This window comes from Salvelinus namaycush, chromosome 9 (assembly GCF_016432855.1).
Source record: "Salvelinus namaycush isolate Seneca chromosome 9, SaNama_1.0, whole genome shotgun sequence".
In the NCBI taxonomy this organism is placed as follows: domain Eukaryota; kingdom Metazoa; phylum Chordata; class Actinopteri; order Salmoniformes; family Salmonidae; genus Salvelinus; species Salvelinus namaycush.
In genome coordinates, this window is record NC_052315.1 from 27,289,533 (window position 1) to 27,306,764 (window position 17,232).

Here is a 17,232-nt window from a genome sequence, read left to right on the forward strand (position 1 = left end):
TTTGCTCTCCTGCGCCTGACTTCCCTGCCACCAGTTACGCACTCCCTTACAATGTGTCTTTCAGCACCAGTCTGTAGTACATATCCCTAGCTGGGTCAATAGACCCAAGTGGATTAAACATGGATCCCTAAATACACTTAGTGGTCGAAACGCGTTGCAGTTGTGCACCCTGATATTCAGGCTGATCTGCTCCAATATGTATTCTTTTGTATATATTTTCTGTTTAAAAAAAATCACTAAAGTTTATTGCACCATACTGGCCACCTACTTCTTTTCTTTCTACAATCAAATAAAACAAAATCGCACAATAGGCACTGTACGAAAAATGTTATAAAATAAAAATAGCATTCCCACATGGGAACAACTTCATCTCAATTTATTTTTCAATTTTAGGCTTTTAAAATATATTCCATTCTCTTTTCTATTGTTTATATTATGGCTATATTCCCACTAATATTCCATTATATAATTAAGCTTTAACATGTGTATTTTCTGTCTTAATAATAATAATAATAATATTAATTTGTAGAGTGCATTTCCCACGCTCAATGCACATGTAAAGCTTTTAGTCATCCAGAGCGATTTATAGGAGCAATCAGGGTTAAGGGCCTTGCTCGAGGGCACATCGACAGATTTTTCACCTAGTCGGCTCAGGGTGTTGAATCAGCAACCTTTCGGTTACTGGCCCAGAGCACCTAACCGCCAGGCTACCTGCCGCACCTTTTATGATTTGTTACTAATTAAATTGATTTATATTATCGTGTTTCTATTCCAAGAAAAACTAAAATACAGTTTACAATAGCCTATATATTGCCAACCTAAAACATCCGTTAATACATTTGAAGTTCTTCAAAATATAAACTACATACTGTATGTGACTCAACACATGGATTCGGGCCTATGTAGCGAAATTTGAAATTGTGTTTTTTACATTGGATAAAAGTAAAGACCGAGTTAGAAAATGGTATATCATACACTGAAGTTGATGAACAATGGGAATGTAATTCTGCTACGAAAGTTAATAAACTTGTAACCCCACTTTTGAGAAAATGGCCCGTAAATGTTTTGGTACACCTACTGGAGAGCCCTTCTTTGTCTACACCCATTCAACATCATTCACACCCTCTTAAGCCTTAGCCCAACCCATCTTTTTAAGCACAGTGTAGTAAACAACCAAAGATTTCAAAACTAAATGTGATGAAAGTAGAAGCAAAATACAATACTAAAAATACACTTTATCTAGTCCTTGGCCTATGTCCTAATCTGACTTTGGTGCAGGTTATGTTGTTCTTCACATTACCGTCTCTGGGAAACACACTCTATATCAAATAAAATCTATGTTTATTTGTCACATGCACAGGATACAGAAGGTGTAAACTGTACAGTGAAATTATTACTTGCATAGTGGATTGAGTCTTCTGTTTAGACAATGAACCATAATCCCAACTCTAATGCCATATTCAAAACAACTGGGAACTTGGAGCGCTCTCACTTCCTAGCAGTCAAAACAATTGGGAACTCCGAAAAAAATCCAACTTGGAATTCCAACTCGGGAACTCGTACCTCTTTGTAGAGCTCCGACTTTCCGACCTGAAGTTTACTGACGTCATGATTTGACCTTGAGTTCCCAGTTTTTTTGAATGCGGCAAAACTACCATGCATGAATCTGCAGGTAGCTATAGCTAACCAACTAGGTTCAATGTCAGCCAGCTAGCTAACATTGCAAATGGCTTTCTGAGATATGAATAATGTTACTACACAGATCATACACTTAACATTAGCTAGCGAGCCAGCCAGCTAATGTTAGCTAGCTAGCTAACAGTACGTTTTCACTTGCAATGAAAACAACTTTCTGACAAAATTTGAAACGTATAATATCTGAAAATGTAGCTAGACTCTTACATGGAAGAACGCTTCTCCCTCTCTGTCATGGATGCCATTGTTGCCCTTAGTTTGAAGATGTAATCTAGAGACAGGTGTTTTGTACAACAGCCTTCTTTCTGTGTTCTCTTTATGTACTCTCTCCGCATTTGGCATTAATCTCTCTGCTTCCACCAGGCATTCCACTGATTTCAAATCTCGGTCAACTTCTTCCGTGACAACGACACTGTTTCTTCCCCACCGTTGTCATCAGAAGCCACTACAATGTCTGGTTCAATTGAAATAATTTTTTAGCTAAATCAGGGATTTCCTCATTGTCTGATTCATTTTCAGAGTCAGAGAGTGTCAACATGGCACGTTCATCCTCCAGAAAGTAGTCCATCACAACTTTTCCCACTGAGCTTTGTCGATAGCGCTATTAACTTCAGGGCAGCAATGTTGAGATATATATATTTTTTTAAAGCTGCAGTAGACAGGATTGTCCACACATACTGAGCAGCTCATGTTATAGACAGAAGCACGCTACATGACAGACCAATCCGAACTCATCTCTCAACATGTCCAGCCCAACCATTATCTCAGTCAATCATGGCTAGCGGGAAGGTTCCTGTATTTGTCCTTAGCTAAAACAACTAGGCTCGTAATTTAACAATTTTATTTTTATTTACAGATGGCATTTCAGTTTGTTCCTGAAGGCATTTCTGCAATAAAAGCATTTTGATTAAAAAAAAAATAATAATAAAATACATTGTGAAGTAGTGACGTGCGGCATAAGCCTACTTTCTTGAAACGGGTCACATATCCTAATGTTAGAAAGTAGAATAGAAACTAGATATAGGGTGGGGTAGGCAAAATCATTAAGACAAAATAGTCCTAATTAAAAGAATAGCGATAAAGGAAATGAAAAATGCTAGGCAGAGCATGCCCAAAGCTTGTGGCTGAGCAGTACCAGAGTGAAATTGAAGTGGGAGAGAAGGCCGACACACTTTTTGAAATCTGCTCGATTTACTTTGCTCCTCGCTCCAATGAATGAATGGCTGCAGCAACCTTTACACTGTCTGACAAGCTGCATAACAAATGAAGCCTAATTAGACAAAAGAACAACTAAGTTGTTCAAACAAAATACTAAGTCGTTCGAACGAGATACTAAGTCTTTCAAATTATATACTAAGTTGTTCCAAAAGTCTACTTGTTTTTGTACCTTGGGCTTCAGGGCTTCCGTAGAGAGGACGCATCAGTTGTCATAAACTATTAACTATTTTCAGAAGGTAGAAAGAAAGTAAAATGAGCAAGAATCTTTATTTTTATTTTTTTATATATATATATAGCCACATTTTGTACTGAATCAGCGATTTGGAACGTTTGAATTAACTTTCTGACCGATGCATGCTACATTTGGATGGGTTTGGGGTCCACCGACTGATGCAGTCGTATCTTAAACATTTGAATCGGGGAATGATGCGTATCGGTGAATCGTTACATCCCTAATATATAGCAATTGATTCTTGAAGAATATAACTTATAAATGCCTTGTGAGTTTAGTTCAACTGTTGTACCCCATTAAAACCCAAAATATACGCTTGTTTTACTCCAATGTTTGTAAATAATGCAAATGTGAACAAAACTGTATAGCCTCAAAACATGCTTAAAACTATAATTTTGACATCATGGAAGGTCAGTCCTTGCATCCATAGCTCTGTCTATGAATTTGAGGGAGGTTACATTTCTCCAGGCGCATCCCTCTGCTTTTTCTATCAAATCAGAGGCGAGGTGTTATTGAATTTGTTATTCAATTAAGGATTCTAGCTTTAAGGAGCGGGATTGTATTTAATGTCTGATGAAGCTCTTTCTTTACATTGATGTTAAAGGTTGCTCTCTGAGTAAAGCATATTTATCTCCCTCTCTCTCTCTCTCTCTCTCTCTCTCTCTCTCTCTCTCTCTCTCTCTCTCTCTCTCTCTCTCTCTCTCTCCTCTCTCTCTCTCTCTCTCTCCTCTCTCTCTCTCTGTACTAACAAACAGGCAGAGGATTTGCCTCATGTAATATTCCTAGGTCTGCATTTTGTTCCAATTATTTCCACACACCTATAGGACAACTTACACAGCAACATTGGTGGTCCTAATGAACATGATGTTGGTAGTAACATTAACCCAGTCATTTCAGTGTGACCTGCTTGGCTTTTACCTCATTAGAACAGATTACAGTTGAACCAAGACTCCACCCAGTTGTTCCAGCCTCTCCTTCCTCATAATGCTTCAGAATTGACTAATGATGTTGCAAAATCTTTGTCTTTCTTGAGCACAGTGTGTATTATGTATTCACCTCCTCTTCACTTATCCCTCTCGCTCCTCTCTGTATCACTATTGTCCTGTCTGGGAAAATTAATATCTAGGCTTTTTATTCTTATCCCTCCTCTCCTGTGTGAAGGGAGCTGAGGTGCAAATGGAAAAATCTGAGCGGTTAAGAATTTATTTGGAAACAAGAGTTAGTATGGTAGAGCTAATTATCAGGTGTTGTTTTTTTATGCCCATCCCATGCGTACTCTCCCTCTCTCTCTCTTTCTCCCTTTGTCTCTCTTTTTCTCTATCTTTCTCTCTTTATTTCTCTATCTCTTTTTCTTTCTTTCTCTCTTTCTTATTGTACCCAGCATGGAGGCTGCAGTGGGAATTCAGTTCCTCTATTCCTCTCGCACGCGATGCTGTCACCGGCAGGTTAATTAGCCTGGCTTTCGCCCTTAACGATGTAACACCAGAGGCCTGAGTTACCATAGTACCATAGTAAACCTCCCCAGCCTCCCTCCCACTCAGTCTCAGAGAGTAGAACACAGCAGCTACCTGCTCAGACAAAAACCTTTGGCTTTGCTGCTCAGACAGTGACACGCTGAATATTTGCTCAGACAAAGAGAGACACTGAGCTGCTACTAATCAGACACACTGGACGCTTTTTAAACAATGCCACACTGGAGCCTGTTCAGACAGTGCCACACAGACCTCTGAGCGCCACCCGCAGATGAACAAAGAGGACTTTCTATTAAAATTCCAGTCCCTGTGAGGGTAACAGTGCTAATGATGTGGCCGATATATCAGTCTAATAACTTGGCTAATGGCTCCTGTCTCTAGAGCACCCCGTAGTGTATTGGATGGAGTTGTCCTCCCAGTGGATGTATGTGGAGCTGACGTTAGAAATAACCCAGGCCAGTGTACACCAGTCTTCTGCGGCTCTCCTCTCTCATTCATATCAGCACTTTCAATGTGGCTCAGTCAATCTGCACGGGCAAAGTAACTATCTATTCTTTCTTATTGAAAGCAGTTTTCAAATGTGGTTCAGTCAAACCGTGCAGGCAAGAGTAACCATCCATTCTTTCTCATTGAAAGGTATTCCTGCAGGGCTGTATGATGGAGCCTAGCATGAGATATCACTCCCTATGTGTCTGACAGATCAGCCAGATCATCAGCTTATTACTAGATGACACCTCTATACTTATCACAGATTTTACACTGATTCCAGATAATACTAGATTTTGATTGGTATCTAATTAGCTTTAGTTTCATAATGACAATTACGTAAGCGTTATATAAGTTACTATAGTAATTTCAGTGTTACTACACAGGTAAAGGAACAACTTATTGTAATTGGTTACTCCACTGATTCTCCAGCCATTTGAGTCAGAGCAAGTCAAGAGCCCTACCAAATGAACAAAACAGTCTGTGGAGAGTTTTTTTTACTATTACTTTCATATAATAAAGGGATTGAGGGAATACATTTGGCCATTTAATTAAACGCCTGGAGGTAAGAATTTCAGTGGTGAACTAAAACCAACAACAGGTTAACTGCAACGAATAAGAGGACCCTGGGATTTGTAGTGCTTTATTATTTCCCCACTTCCTACTTGAACACAGTAAATAACACCCAGATGTAGGAAGAAAAGTACAATTAGAACATTATATGCAGCAAAATGGTCAGCTGAACTCTAAGTCCTGTTTTATTTTTAGAGGTGTCACAAGCATTTGTGTATGGGTTTATCGAAATCTTTCAGAAATTGACACATGAGAAAGAATGGGTTTAATTTATTTTGATGTGCTCCCTGTGGGGAGTCTGTGCACCAAGTCTGCTAGTTCAGCACTGCACCTGCCAACAGCTGCATATTCAGTCTCATGAATAGAGATCGCGCACTTGTCCCGAGAAAGACTCATTCTGCTGGGCGTGCTGGGCGTGCTGTCCAGACCCAGTTGTTACAGTGGACTAAGTTATTACAGTGGACTAAGTTATTACAGTGGACTATTACAGCTGGATCTTACCAAAAAATACTGTATTTTTATCTTGTCTATTTTTACGCTTAATACTGTTTTATGCTTCTGGAGATTAATCATATATGGAGTGATGTCAAATGGACCTTTATAAATAAAATATAATTCTGTTTTCCATTTATGTATTTCCTTCAAACACATAGTCATCAGCTACATTTTATGTTTCAAGGGAGCACATTTTTATTAATGGTGGTCTTTGATAACATATAACATGTTATGTTGGTATAGTATAGTTCAACTCATTATGCTGTTCTGTTTTACTCTGTATTATACAGACTGTACTTATCACGTTTCAGGTAAGACCCAAATGCAGACAATGTTGAAGTAACAGTTTATTAATCGAACAGGGGCAGGCAAAAAGCAGGTGAAGGGCAGGCAGAGGTCAGTAATACAGAGAAGGGGGGGCAAAGGTACAGGACAGCAGGCAGGCTCAGGGCAGGCAGAAGGGTCAACACCGGGAAAACTAGGAAACAGGAACAATCGAGAGACAGGAGCAGAGGGGAAAACGCTGGTAGGCTTGTCAAAATAAAACGAACTGGCAACAGACAAACGACAAACAGAGAACACAGGTATAAATACACAGGGGATAATGGGGAAGATGGGTGACACCTGGAGGGGGGTGGAGACGATCACAAATACAGGTGAAACAGATCAGGGTGTGACAGTATCCCCCCTCTAGGGGCGCACCTGGCGTCCTACCTGGTTGACCGGGCTGCCGGCATTGGAAATCCACGATGAGGCCTGGGTCCAGGATGTCCCTGGCGAGGACCCAGCACCTCTCCTCCGGGCCATAGCCCTCTCAGTCAACCAGGTACTGGAACCCCCTGCCCCGAGGTCGAACCTTCAGGAGATGCCTCAGTGTACGCTGGTTGGCCGTCGATGAGATGGGGGAGAGAGGTAGTTGAACTGTGTGAACACCAGGGCCCATCTAGCTTGCCTGGAATTGAGGCGCTTGGCGGTACAGAGATGCTCCAGGTTCTTGTGGTCGGTCCACACGATGAACGGATGTTCCGCCCCCTCCAGCCAGTGCCTCCATTCCTCCAACGCTGTCTTCACCGCGAGAAGCTCACAATTCCCCACATCGTAGTTCTTCTCTCTGGCATTGAGGTGATTGTGCAGGGATGTAGCTTGAGGTCCAGGGAAGAATGCTGGGACAGGACAGCCCCCACTCCGACATCCGAAGCAACGACCTCCACCACGAACTGACCAAGATGGGAGCTGTGGTGAAGCGATGTTTGAGATCCCGGAATGCCCGGTCAGCAGCTGGAGACCATGTGAACGGAACCTTGGGCGAGGTGAGTGCAGACAGTGGGGAAGCCAGGGTGCTGTAACCCCGGATAAAGCAGCGATAGAAGTTGGCGATCCCCAGAAAACGTTGCAGCTGCACCCTGGAAGTAGGCTGGGGCTAATCCACCACCGCTCTCACCTTCCCGGGATCCATTTGTACACTCCCTGCAGCGATGATGTAACCCAGAAAAGGGATGGTGGAGTGATGGAACTCACACTTCTCTGCTTTTACAAACAGCTGGTTCTCCAGGAGGCGTTGGAGAACCTGTCAGACGTGGAGCACATGTTCTTGGGTGGAGCGTGAGAAGACGAGGATGTCATCGAGGTAGACAAAGACTCCACGGGAATGACGGAGAGGTCTGGGGCAACTTCCGAGCCCCCAGGAAGACGTCCCGGGGCAGGTTGTGCTGACTTCAGGCAATGGGCGTGGCAGAACAGGCTCCAGCCCATGATGGCACCAGTAGACCAGTTAATGAGGGGATTGTGTCGCTGGAGCCAGGAGAATCCCAATACCACGGGAATCTGAGGAGACTTAATGAGCAGGAACTGGATAGCCTCACTGTGGTTCCCTGACACACGTAGGTTGATGGGAGTGGTGTTGTGGGTGACCCGGCCTATAGAGTGCCAGTCCAGCGCTCTAACGTCCATGGGAATGGAGAGGGGCTGAGTGGGGATGCCCAGCTAGGAAGCCAGAGTAGAGTCCAAAAAGCTCTCATCGGCCCCAGAGTCGATGAGGACCCGGAGAGATTTCGAGGGGATAAGGGGAAGATGGGTGACACCTGGAGGGGGGTGGAGACAATCACACAGACAGGTGTGACAGTACTGGATTTCCAGAAAAGCCTGACAAACTCCCCCGGCACCATAAACTTTCTCATTTGGGTAGTGACTCATTCCATTTTCCACCCTGACCAGCAATTGTGTGAGGATTATCAGGAGCAGTAATACGAATAAGTAGCAGTGTTTTAAGCATCTCTGACTGGTGAGCGTTGTCTTTTCCTGAATCCTTCCAATTACTCACCTTGATCTCTGTGCTCCACTCTCATGGCCTGCAGCTATTTACCCTGGCTACAGGCCAGTTCATTACTGAGGCTGCAACTGGAAGAGTGAGGTTAATACTCTACATGGAAGCAAAGGCTCCACTGTGGTAGTTCTGATGTGCTGTTGCACCATGAGCCAAAGAAACTCCAGTAACAAGCCTCATGGAACATTGCTATAATGACAGGAAAACGCAAGATTATACAGTGCCTTTGGCATCCAGTTGTCTATCTACTGTATGTCGTGGTAGAGACAGTATGGCTATGATGCCTGACACTTATAGAACATTTTCCCTGTATACTTTTGATATTGATACCACTTTAATTGTATTTTGTCTCATGACACCAATACTCTTGAAAGAAAATATCTGCACAGGAAATCATTAGATTTCTAACCTTCAAGGAATGCATAGCTAGACGTGCACATATCTTTATCGATCATTATTGATGGGGAGGGGGGAGTTTGATAAATTATCAAAGTTAAAAACCAGAGTGTGGTGTAAATACACCCCTTATGGATAGAAAAGTAATTGAATGTTTTTCTACGCTGAAACAATAATGTCCGTTCTTTTCCTCAGTCGTGTCTGTCTGACCTGAGACTGCCTGCTTTGTGATCCATGGATTCCCCCAGGGTCTGTCATGCTATCAAATATTTACATTGAGGCTCAAAAGCAGCCTAAGGCATCAGCATACACCAGCAACATGTGCTTACATGAAGAACCACTGGGCTGGACAACAGTTGTTTTTTGACCAACATAGGTGTCTCTTTTTTTAAAACTTCCTCAATAGAGGGCTCATATGTTCCTCTTCACTTCTCTTCCCTCTAGTTCCTTATACTCTACCTATCTCTCTTGACTGTATTCACACTTTTGACTATACCTCTCTGCAGGGTTTTAGTAAATGTTAGACCCCCACTGCCAAACATTGCCTGAAATCCGTAGGTTTGCCGCAACAGAAAGAAGTCTTACCTATTAAATATTAAACATGTCCTTCCCGGGGGACCAGAAGAGAATTCTGGTGATCTGCTGTCTGACCCAATTACCATCCTCAGTTTTACCTCACTTAGTCCCACCGTTACGCTCTTTGAGAGTTCGCCTTCAAATGGCTGTATTACCAGGGAAAGAAGAAGTATGGGAAGAGAGAGGGGATAAAGAGATAGAGGTCTCTAAGGGAGCAGTTTCATCTTGTGGGTTCATGACTCACTATTTCTTTAATATATATTCACACGGCTTACAGGCACTAATTGATTCACATTAAAAGGATTCATATGTAGCCTAAATGATCATGAAATTAAGTTATATCTGGGTCACTCACACTACAGCCTGTACCCCTCTGACATGCTTCAGCTAAAACATCCTTCAGGGCCACAATTATCTTTCCAAACATATTTTTCATACATGGACTTTCTGGAGTGTGTGCCTTGAAGGTTGGTTGTTCAGAGCGAGGCACTCAAACTCCATTACTTTGGAGTGTATAAAACCATGCTGTTTTCAAGGACTGAAGTTCTCTTTCTGAAATAGCCTGAAAAAGCAACATAACCAGGTCTCTTAATGTTAGGAGAGTTAAAGAAAAATATATAGAAGATCCAGCTATAGAGGATCCAAGGTTGGTCAAGCCTTGTATAATACCGAGAACTTGGATGCAGCTTGTTTAAGTAACCAAACAAGTTCTTAGAAAACACTCAAAAGTCCCATGCTTGGCAGTGTTGAACTCTCCTGATACTCATTTCTCCCCACTGTGAGCCAGGGATACAGAGAGTGCTGATGGTATACTGTATGTCTCTGTCTCTGTGTCTCCTTCCAGTCGTCGGCCCCTGTCCCAGCTCTGCTGCCTCCACCAGGAGGTGTCACTCCATCTATAAGGGCTTCGCTCAGTGTCTGATGGCTCTGGGGGACAGCCTGACTGAGAGTGCCCAGAAGAATGAGGATACACAGGAGATACACACCATCTGCAAGTAAGCACACACATCTGTACACATACACATCTGTACACACGCAGACACACACAATCCTCTCATCTTTATGTTGTTTATAAACACACACACACTCCCACTTTGAAATGTGTAAATTGACGGAACACTGTGACCCATAATTTCATTACCATTGAAAGATGGACTCCACCATATCTTTACCTCTATTTAATTCCCTCCAGATCTTTGTCCATCTCTATCTCTCTCTAACATGCTGACAGCTCTTCCCATTTGCTGTAGGCATAGTGAAGTACCTAATTAAAGATTAAGGGTCTTTCTTTACCCATCTCCGCTTTCCATTCTATTTATACATGATTCTGTAATCCATCTTAATATTATACCTTCCCTTCTGGAAATGTCTATGAATTTGTTGAGCAGTAATGTCATCGTCATGGTAGATGCTACTCCGTGCATCACCGCATCAAGCTCAACCCATTCCCAGACATATTGTTGCATCTGTACCTGGTGTGAATTGGCTAGCTAGTTTGCGGTGCGTGCTAGTAACATTTCATTTGGTGACTTCACTCGCTCTTAGACCTTGAAGTAGTTTTCAGGGAGCAGTCATGGCTTTTGTGGATCGATAGGTAACAATGCTTCGTGGGAGACATTTGTTGATGTGTTCAGAGGATCCCTGGTTCGAGCCCAGGTAGGGGCAAGGAGAGGGACGAAAGCAATACTGTTACACATAAATGTAGGAAGGTCCTATCGACAGCCTTAAGCCAGTTACTGTTCAGTATTGCGTGGCTGGAGATACCCTTGGAATCTACAGGGATATAGTGGTCGTTACAATGATGTTGTTATTTTGGTCATATTCCTTAACACTAGAAAGGCCTCGACGCACCCCGCTTTGAGAAAATGAGCAGTCATTTTGACTCAAACATTCTAACGGTCTAATAAATACATTTCATATATGCTATCGGAAAAATAATAGTTTGGTTGTGTTTATGAAGGTCTTGGTTAACATCTGAATACGGAAAAACATCAGCCGATGTCACAAAGTGCTATACAGAAACCCAGCCTAAAACCCCAAACAGCAAGCAATGCAGATGTAGAAGCACAGTGGCTAGGAAAAACTCCCTAGAAAGGCAGGAACCTAGGAAGAAACCTAGAGAAGAACCAGGCTATGAGGGGTGGCCAGTCCTTTTCTGGCTGTGCCGGGTGGAGATTATAACAGTACATGGCCAAGATGTTCAAACGTTCATAGATGACCAGCAGGGTCAAATAATAATAATCACAGTGGTTGTAGAGGGTACAACAGGTCAGCACCTCAGGTGTAAATGTCAGTTGGCTTTTCATAGCTGAGCTTTCAGAATTCGAGACAGCAGGTGCGGTAGAGAGAGTCAAAATCAACAGGTCCGGGACAAGGTAGCACGTCCAGGTTCCATAGCCGCAGGCAGAACAGTTGAAACTGGAGCAGCAGCATGACCAGATGGACTGGGGACAGCAAGGAGTTTCCTGGCCATGGACCCAACATATTGATGTTTGGTTCCCCGAGCCACTTAGTTATCACTTTTGCCTTATGGCAAGGTGCTCCATCATGCTGGAAAAGGCATTGTCGTCACCAAACTGTTACTGGATGGTTGGGAGAAGTTGCTCTCGGAGGATGTGTTGGTATCATTCTTTATTCATGGCTGTGTTCTTAGGCAAAATTGTGAGTGAGCCCACTCCCTTGGCTGAGAAGCAACCCCACACATGAATGGTCTCAGGATGCTTTACGGTTGGCATGACACAGGACTGATGGTAGCGCTCACCTTGTCTTCTCCGGACAAGCTTTTTTCCGGATGCCCCAAACAATCGGAAAGGGGATTCATCAGAGAAAATGACTTTACCCCAGTCCTCAGCAGTCCAATCCCTGTACCTTTTGCAGAATATCAGTCTGTCCCTTATGTTTTTCCTGGAGAGAAGTGGCTTCTTTGCTGCCCTTCTTGACACCAGGCCATCTTCCAAAAGTCTTCGCCTCACTGTGCGTGCAGATGCACTCACACCTTCCTGCTGCCATTCCTGAGCAAGCTCTGTACTGGTGATGCCCCGATCCTGCAGCTGGATCAACTTTAGGAGACGGTCCTGGCGCTTGCTGGACTTTCTTGGGCGCCCTGAAGCCTTCTTCACAACAATTGAACCGCTCTCCTTGAAGTTTTTGATGATCCGATAAATGGTTGATTTAGGTGCAATCTTACTGGCAGCAATATACTTGCCTGTGAAGCCCTTTTTGTGCAAAGCAATGATGACGGCACGTGTTTCCTTGCAGGTAACCATAATTGACAGAGGAAGAACAATGATTCCAAGCACCACCCTCCTTTTGAAGCTTCCAGTCTGTTATTCGAACTCAATCAGCATAACAGAGTGATCTCCAGCCTTGTCCTCGTCAACACTCACACCTGTGTTAACAAGAGAATCACTGACATGATGTCAGCTGGTCCTTTTGTGGCAGGGCTGAAATGCAGTGGAAATGTTTTTTGGGGATTCTGTTTATTTGCATGGCAAAGAGGGACTTTGTCATTAATTGCAATTTATCTGATCACTCTTCATAACATTCTGGAGTGTATGTAAATTGCCATCATACAAACTGAGGCAGCAGACTTTGTGAAAATTAATACTTGTGTCATTCTCAAAACTTTTGGCCACGACTGTAGGTATGTACGGCAGGACCAAATCAGAGAGATAGCTAGGAGCAAGCCCATGTAATGCTTTGTAGGTTAGCAGTAGAACCTTGAAATCAGCCCTAGCCTTAACAGGAAGCCAATGTAGTGAGGCTAGCACTGGAGTAATATGATCAAATATTTGTGTTCTAGTCAAGATTCCAGCAGTCATGTTTAGCACTAACTGAAGTTTATTTTGTGCTTTATCCGGGTAGCCCGAAAGTAGAGCATTGCAGTAGTCTAATCTAGAAGTGACAAAAGCATGGATTTGCTGTTATATAGATGTATTAAAGAAAAGTCAAGGTGGGGGCATGACATAAAAATGGATATTTGCATTTTAAATTCATATTGAGTCAAAATGACTCAATCTCTTCTAGCATTAAGGTACCAATTAAGGTAATCCTGCCACTCAGATCTCAACCCAATTGAACACTTAAGAAGATTCTTGAGTGGCGCCTTAGAGAGCGTTTTCCACCACCATCAACAAAACACCACATTTTGGAAATTCTCATAGAAGAATGGTGTTCCATCTCTCCAACAGAGTTACAGATATTCTTAAGTCTATGCCAAGGTGCTTTGAAGCTGTTCTGGATCATGGTGGCCCAACGCCCTATTAAGACATTTTATGTTGGTGTTTCCTTTATTTTGGCAGTTACCTGTACATGTGTGTGCAGTGCACATTGACACAAACACACCCACACACACAAATGCGCACATGCACGTGCACGCACACATTCACACACTTCCTAGGAATCTCTCAGGGACCAGTAGAAAGGCAGTATTTTCCCTCCTGGATAAAATTCTCAGATTTGCATCTAGGCCGCTGTCAGTATTCTCTATGGAATGATAGGAGAGCTTACTGTGAGTATAGAATAGAAATGAAGGGGAAATCTGCCATTATTAGAACGGGTAATGTCATTGTTTCCCTCAAGCTTGGTTTGTGTGTATCTTTATGTGTGTTTGTTTATGCATTAGCATGCAGTGTATGTTTTAGATCAAGTGTTCAATCTAACACCTCAGCAATCCTTTATTATTTTAATCAGAAAAGAGACTGCGGTCAGATTTAGCTAACAAGCTACCCTTCACCTGCTGTTACTCTGCTGTTTTCTACTGCACATGTGACTCTGGGACTTTGCAAGGCTGAATTTTGCTTCCACTTTGTTTCACCCATTCCCCTCAAGGTCTCCTGTGTGTATGGTAAACAGATGCACCTAAGCCCCCAGCAGATGTGCTGTTTTAGGGTTGAGTTTATACTAAGGGGGCATATCCAAATACAGTGCAAGTTTAGCCTTTCTGCACTTGTACCCAGGGAATGTGAATCTATGATGTGTCGTGTTACGGGCATATGTTGTGTTGGACCAATCTGCTTCTGCCTGATCTCCTCCTTATAGATTTACACACAGCCCTTCCCATAGCAACCAAATAACTACAACCATGGTTTCATGGGGGATCCTTTACTGTATCACACAGATGAATAATAGACAGTGTCTTGAGCTACATTGTTATACCTGGTTGTTAGAAAGATATGGATGTATAAAAGTTATTCTAGAACTCAAGAGCTATGTGACCATCTCTCTCCCATCCCCTACAGGTCCTGGGATGAGTTTCATGACTGTGCGAACGTGGCGATGGCGGGCTGTCCTGATGAGGCTGCTGCAGTCTGGGAGTCTCTGCGACAGGAGTCCAAGAAGATGCAGTTTTCTGGTAACCTGTATGACATGTGCTCCAGTCGTAACCAACCAGCTGGCACTGCTGATGCCCTGAGCCCACCCAACCAGGAAGAGATTAACCAGGAGTCTCTAAAAGCACACACCCACCATCTAGGTCCCTTCTCTCCTTTGCTCTCCTTATGTCTGTCCCTTCTGCTGATGTTGGCCAAGATATAGGCACGATCAGGGTGAAGGGGAGGGAGGAACTCATTGAGGACATGTAAAAATAAATAAATAAAAGGATAATAAACTTGAATATTTTTTGTGTACTAAAAATGAGTTGCATATATTTCAAGCTGCATGTTCAGATTGGTGGCTCCTCATCTGTAGTGTATTCATTTCATACACACATTATCTCTCTAACTCTCTCTGAAATACTCTCCTCCTTTTCATCAATTTAAGAGTTGGATAGTATGGTTCCAGGGGGATGCTGTCTGGGAGAGCTGAGGGTAGAATGTAAATGAGCAAATAAACCTCAAACATCTAGAACCCAAGACAGATTATTCAAGCCTCACCAGGCAAGGCTTAACAGCAACATCTCACACATAAACCTGCATCCTGAAGTTTCCTTCAGGTTGTTATTCAATCAGAGAGCACTGTGGGATGTTTTGTAGCATTAAAGGCTTAGCCAATTTTTGTTATTTCGTTTGGGACTCACTGAGGATTACAGAGAGAATTACTCAGAGTAAAACCTCTGGAACAATAGAGCTTACCTGCAGACAAGCATAATGAAATATACCCAGCTCATGGCAGTTTGAATGTTAAGGACTGAAGGCTTGGATCGCTGTGTATTCACCCAGTCCGGGTCTATTTAACACAGTGTTTATGAACAGATAAACCACTTAACTTACATGAAATCACTTCTTGTCTTGGTCAAGTCTAGGCTGACCTAGAATTATATTTAGTAATTTGTGTTGAAGAAATATGGACGAAGGTGTACATAATGGAATTTATTCATATGAATATTTATGTACATATCAAATGGCACATCGATATATAGTATCAAGCCTTTTGATGCTGCAGGAGCCTGTGCGTAAACGGAGACCATGGTGAAATAAGAACGTTATAGAAAGAAGAAAAAAGGTTTTACTCAAAAGGACTTTCATTTTATTAAAGTAAACACCATGAGGATAACCCCTGCTTGACTCCCTGACATGAAATCTTAGCTGCGTTTAAAACCTAGTTTTAATTGAATGTAGGTCTGAGATAAACTACCATGTTGGAAATGGAATATACCTTTTCAATTTATGTTTTCTATTGGCTTTGCTCTCAACAGCTTTATCGGTCAATTTATATTTGCAGTGGATTTGCATTTTTAATTGGAAATTAATCTTGTTTGCTATTGCAGCAAGTTTGTGTGGAATGGTCAGGGAGGCAGTAGTAAACTACAGTGAGAACTTGAAGGAAATCAATTTTTATCTTCATTGTAAAATAAAGAACATACAATATATGAAGTAGATTTAGTTGATCATTAAATAAATGTAAATATTTAAAGAATATTGTGTTGCTATAACAACAGTTAGCGCTACAACATTTTAGGTTACTGGATAACACATTTTAGACTGTTTGCAAACTGAGGACTTTATTACTTATCTGAATTTCAATACATTGTTTGTGTGTGTGTGTGTGTGTGTGTGTGTCTCTGTGTGTGTCTGTGTGTGTCTGTGTGTGTATGTGTACGTGCTTGTGTGCATTGTGCCAGTGTAATAACACTTGGTGAATGAAAGCAGTAGCTATTCCTTTTATGTCAAAATACAGTATGGAGACTCTCCCTTATCTTGCTTTACAATAAGCTTTTTCATTCTTGTATACATCAGCTCATAAGCATCATTATTCTTCACATATATATAATGTTACTGTACCTACATTGTATACTTCTGTACTAGCAGTTATGCCGGGGCGGCAGGTAGCCTAGTGGTTAGAGTGTAGGGGCGGCAGGTAGCCTAGTGGTTAGAGTGTAGGGGCGGCAGGTAGCCTAGTGGCCAGTAACCGAAAGGCTGCTAGATTGAATCCCCGAGCTGACAAGGTATAAATCTGTCATTCTGCCCCTGAACATGCAGTTAACCCACTGTTCCCCGGTAGGCCGCCATTGTAAATAAGAATTTGTTCTTAACTGACTTGCCTAGTTAAATAAAGGTTAAATCAAAAAATAATAATAATGGAACAGTTGTGTTGTGTTGCTTGAGATGTTGTATGATGTGCACTCTTTCTGTTTATGATATGTTGAAAAGGAAGAAACCATTGTGTCTGTAACCTTATTGTATATTCACCATACGTCTCTCAAAGATGGAAGCAGATGAGACAAAGGGTGCAAATTCAACACATTCCTCCCTTTGAAGTTGTGATACTGTCATACTAAAGCAGCGTTTCCCAAACTCGGTCCTGGGGACCCCAATCATAAGTACAGA

At 42.3% G+C, this 17,232-nt stretch overlaps 1 protein-coding gene across 1 annotated transcript; it reads left to right on the forward strand.

Annotated features, from left to right (window-relative positions):
* Positions 1 to 7,397: 7,397 nt before the first annotated feature.
* LOC120053216 (neuritin-like protein) lies at positions 7,398 to 15,001 on the forward strand. Its single transcript, XM_039000367.1, has 4 exons — positions 7,398 to 7,481; positions 7,712 to 7,766; positions 10,311 to 10,461; positions 14,707 to 15,001. The coding sequence occupies exons 1-4, from the start codon at positions 7,398 to 7,400 to the stop codon at positions 14,999 to 15,001; spliced, it is 585 nt and encodes a 194-aa protein (XP_038856295.1).
* Positions 15,002 to 17,232: the final 2,231 nt, after the last annotated feature.

Bases quoted from the DNA above. Each gene is read 5' to 3' on its own strand.
- LOC120053216 (XM_039000367.1), top strand. From the start codon at position 7,398: ATGGGAGCTGTGGTGAAGCGATGTTTGAGATCCCGGAATGCCCGGTCA. The intron at 7,482-7,711 runs GTGAGTGCAGAC...TTTTACAAACAG, and splicing joins TGAACGGAACCTTGGGCGAG to CTGGTTCTCCAGGAGGCGTT. The intron at 7,767-10,310 runs GTGGAGCGTGAG...GTCTCCTTCCAG, and splicing joins CGTGGAGCACATGTTCTTGG to TCGTCGGCCCCTGTCCCAGC.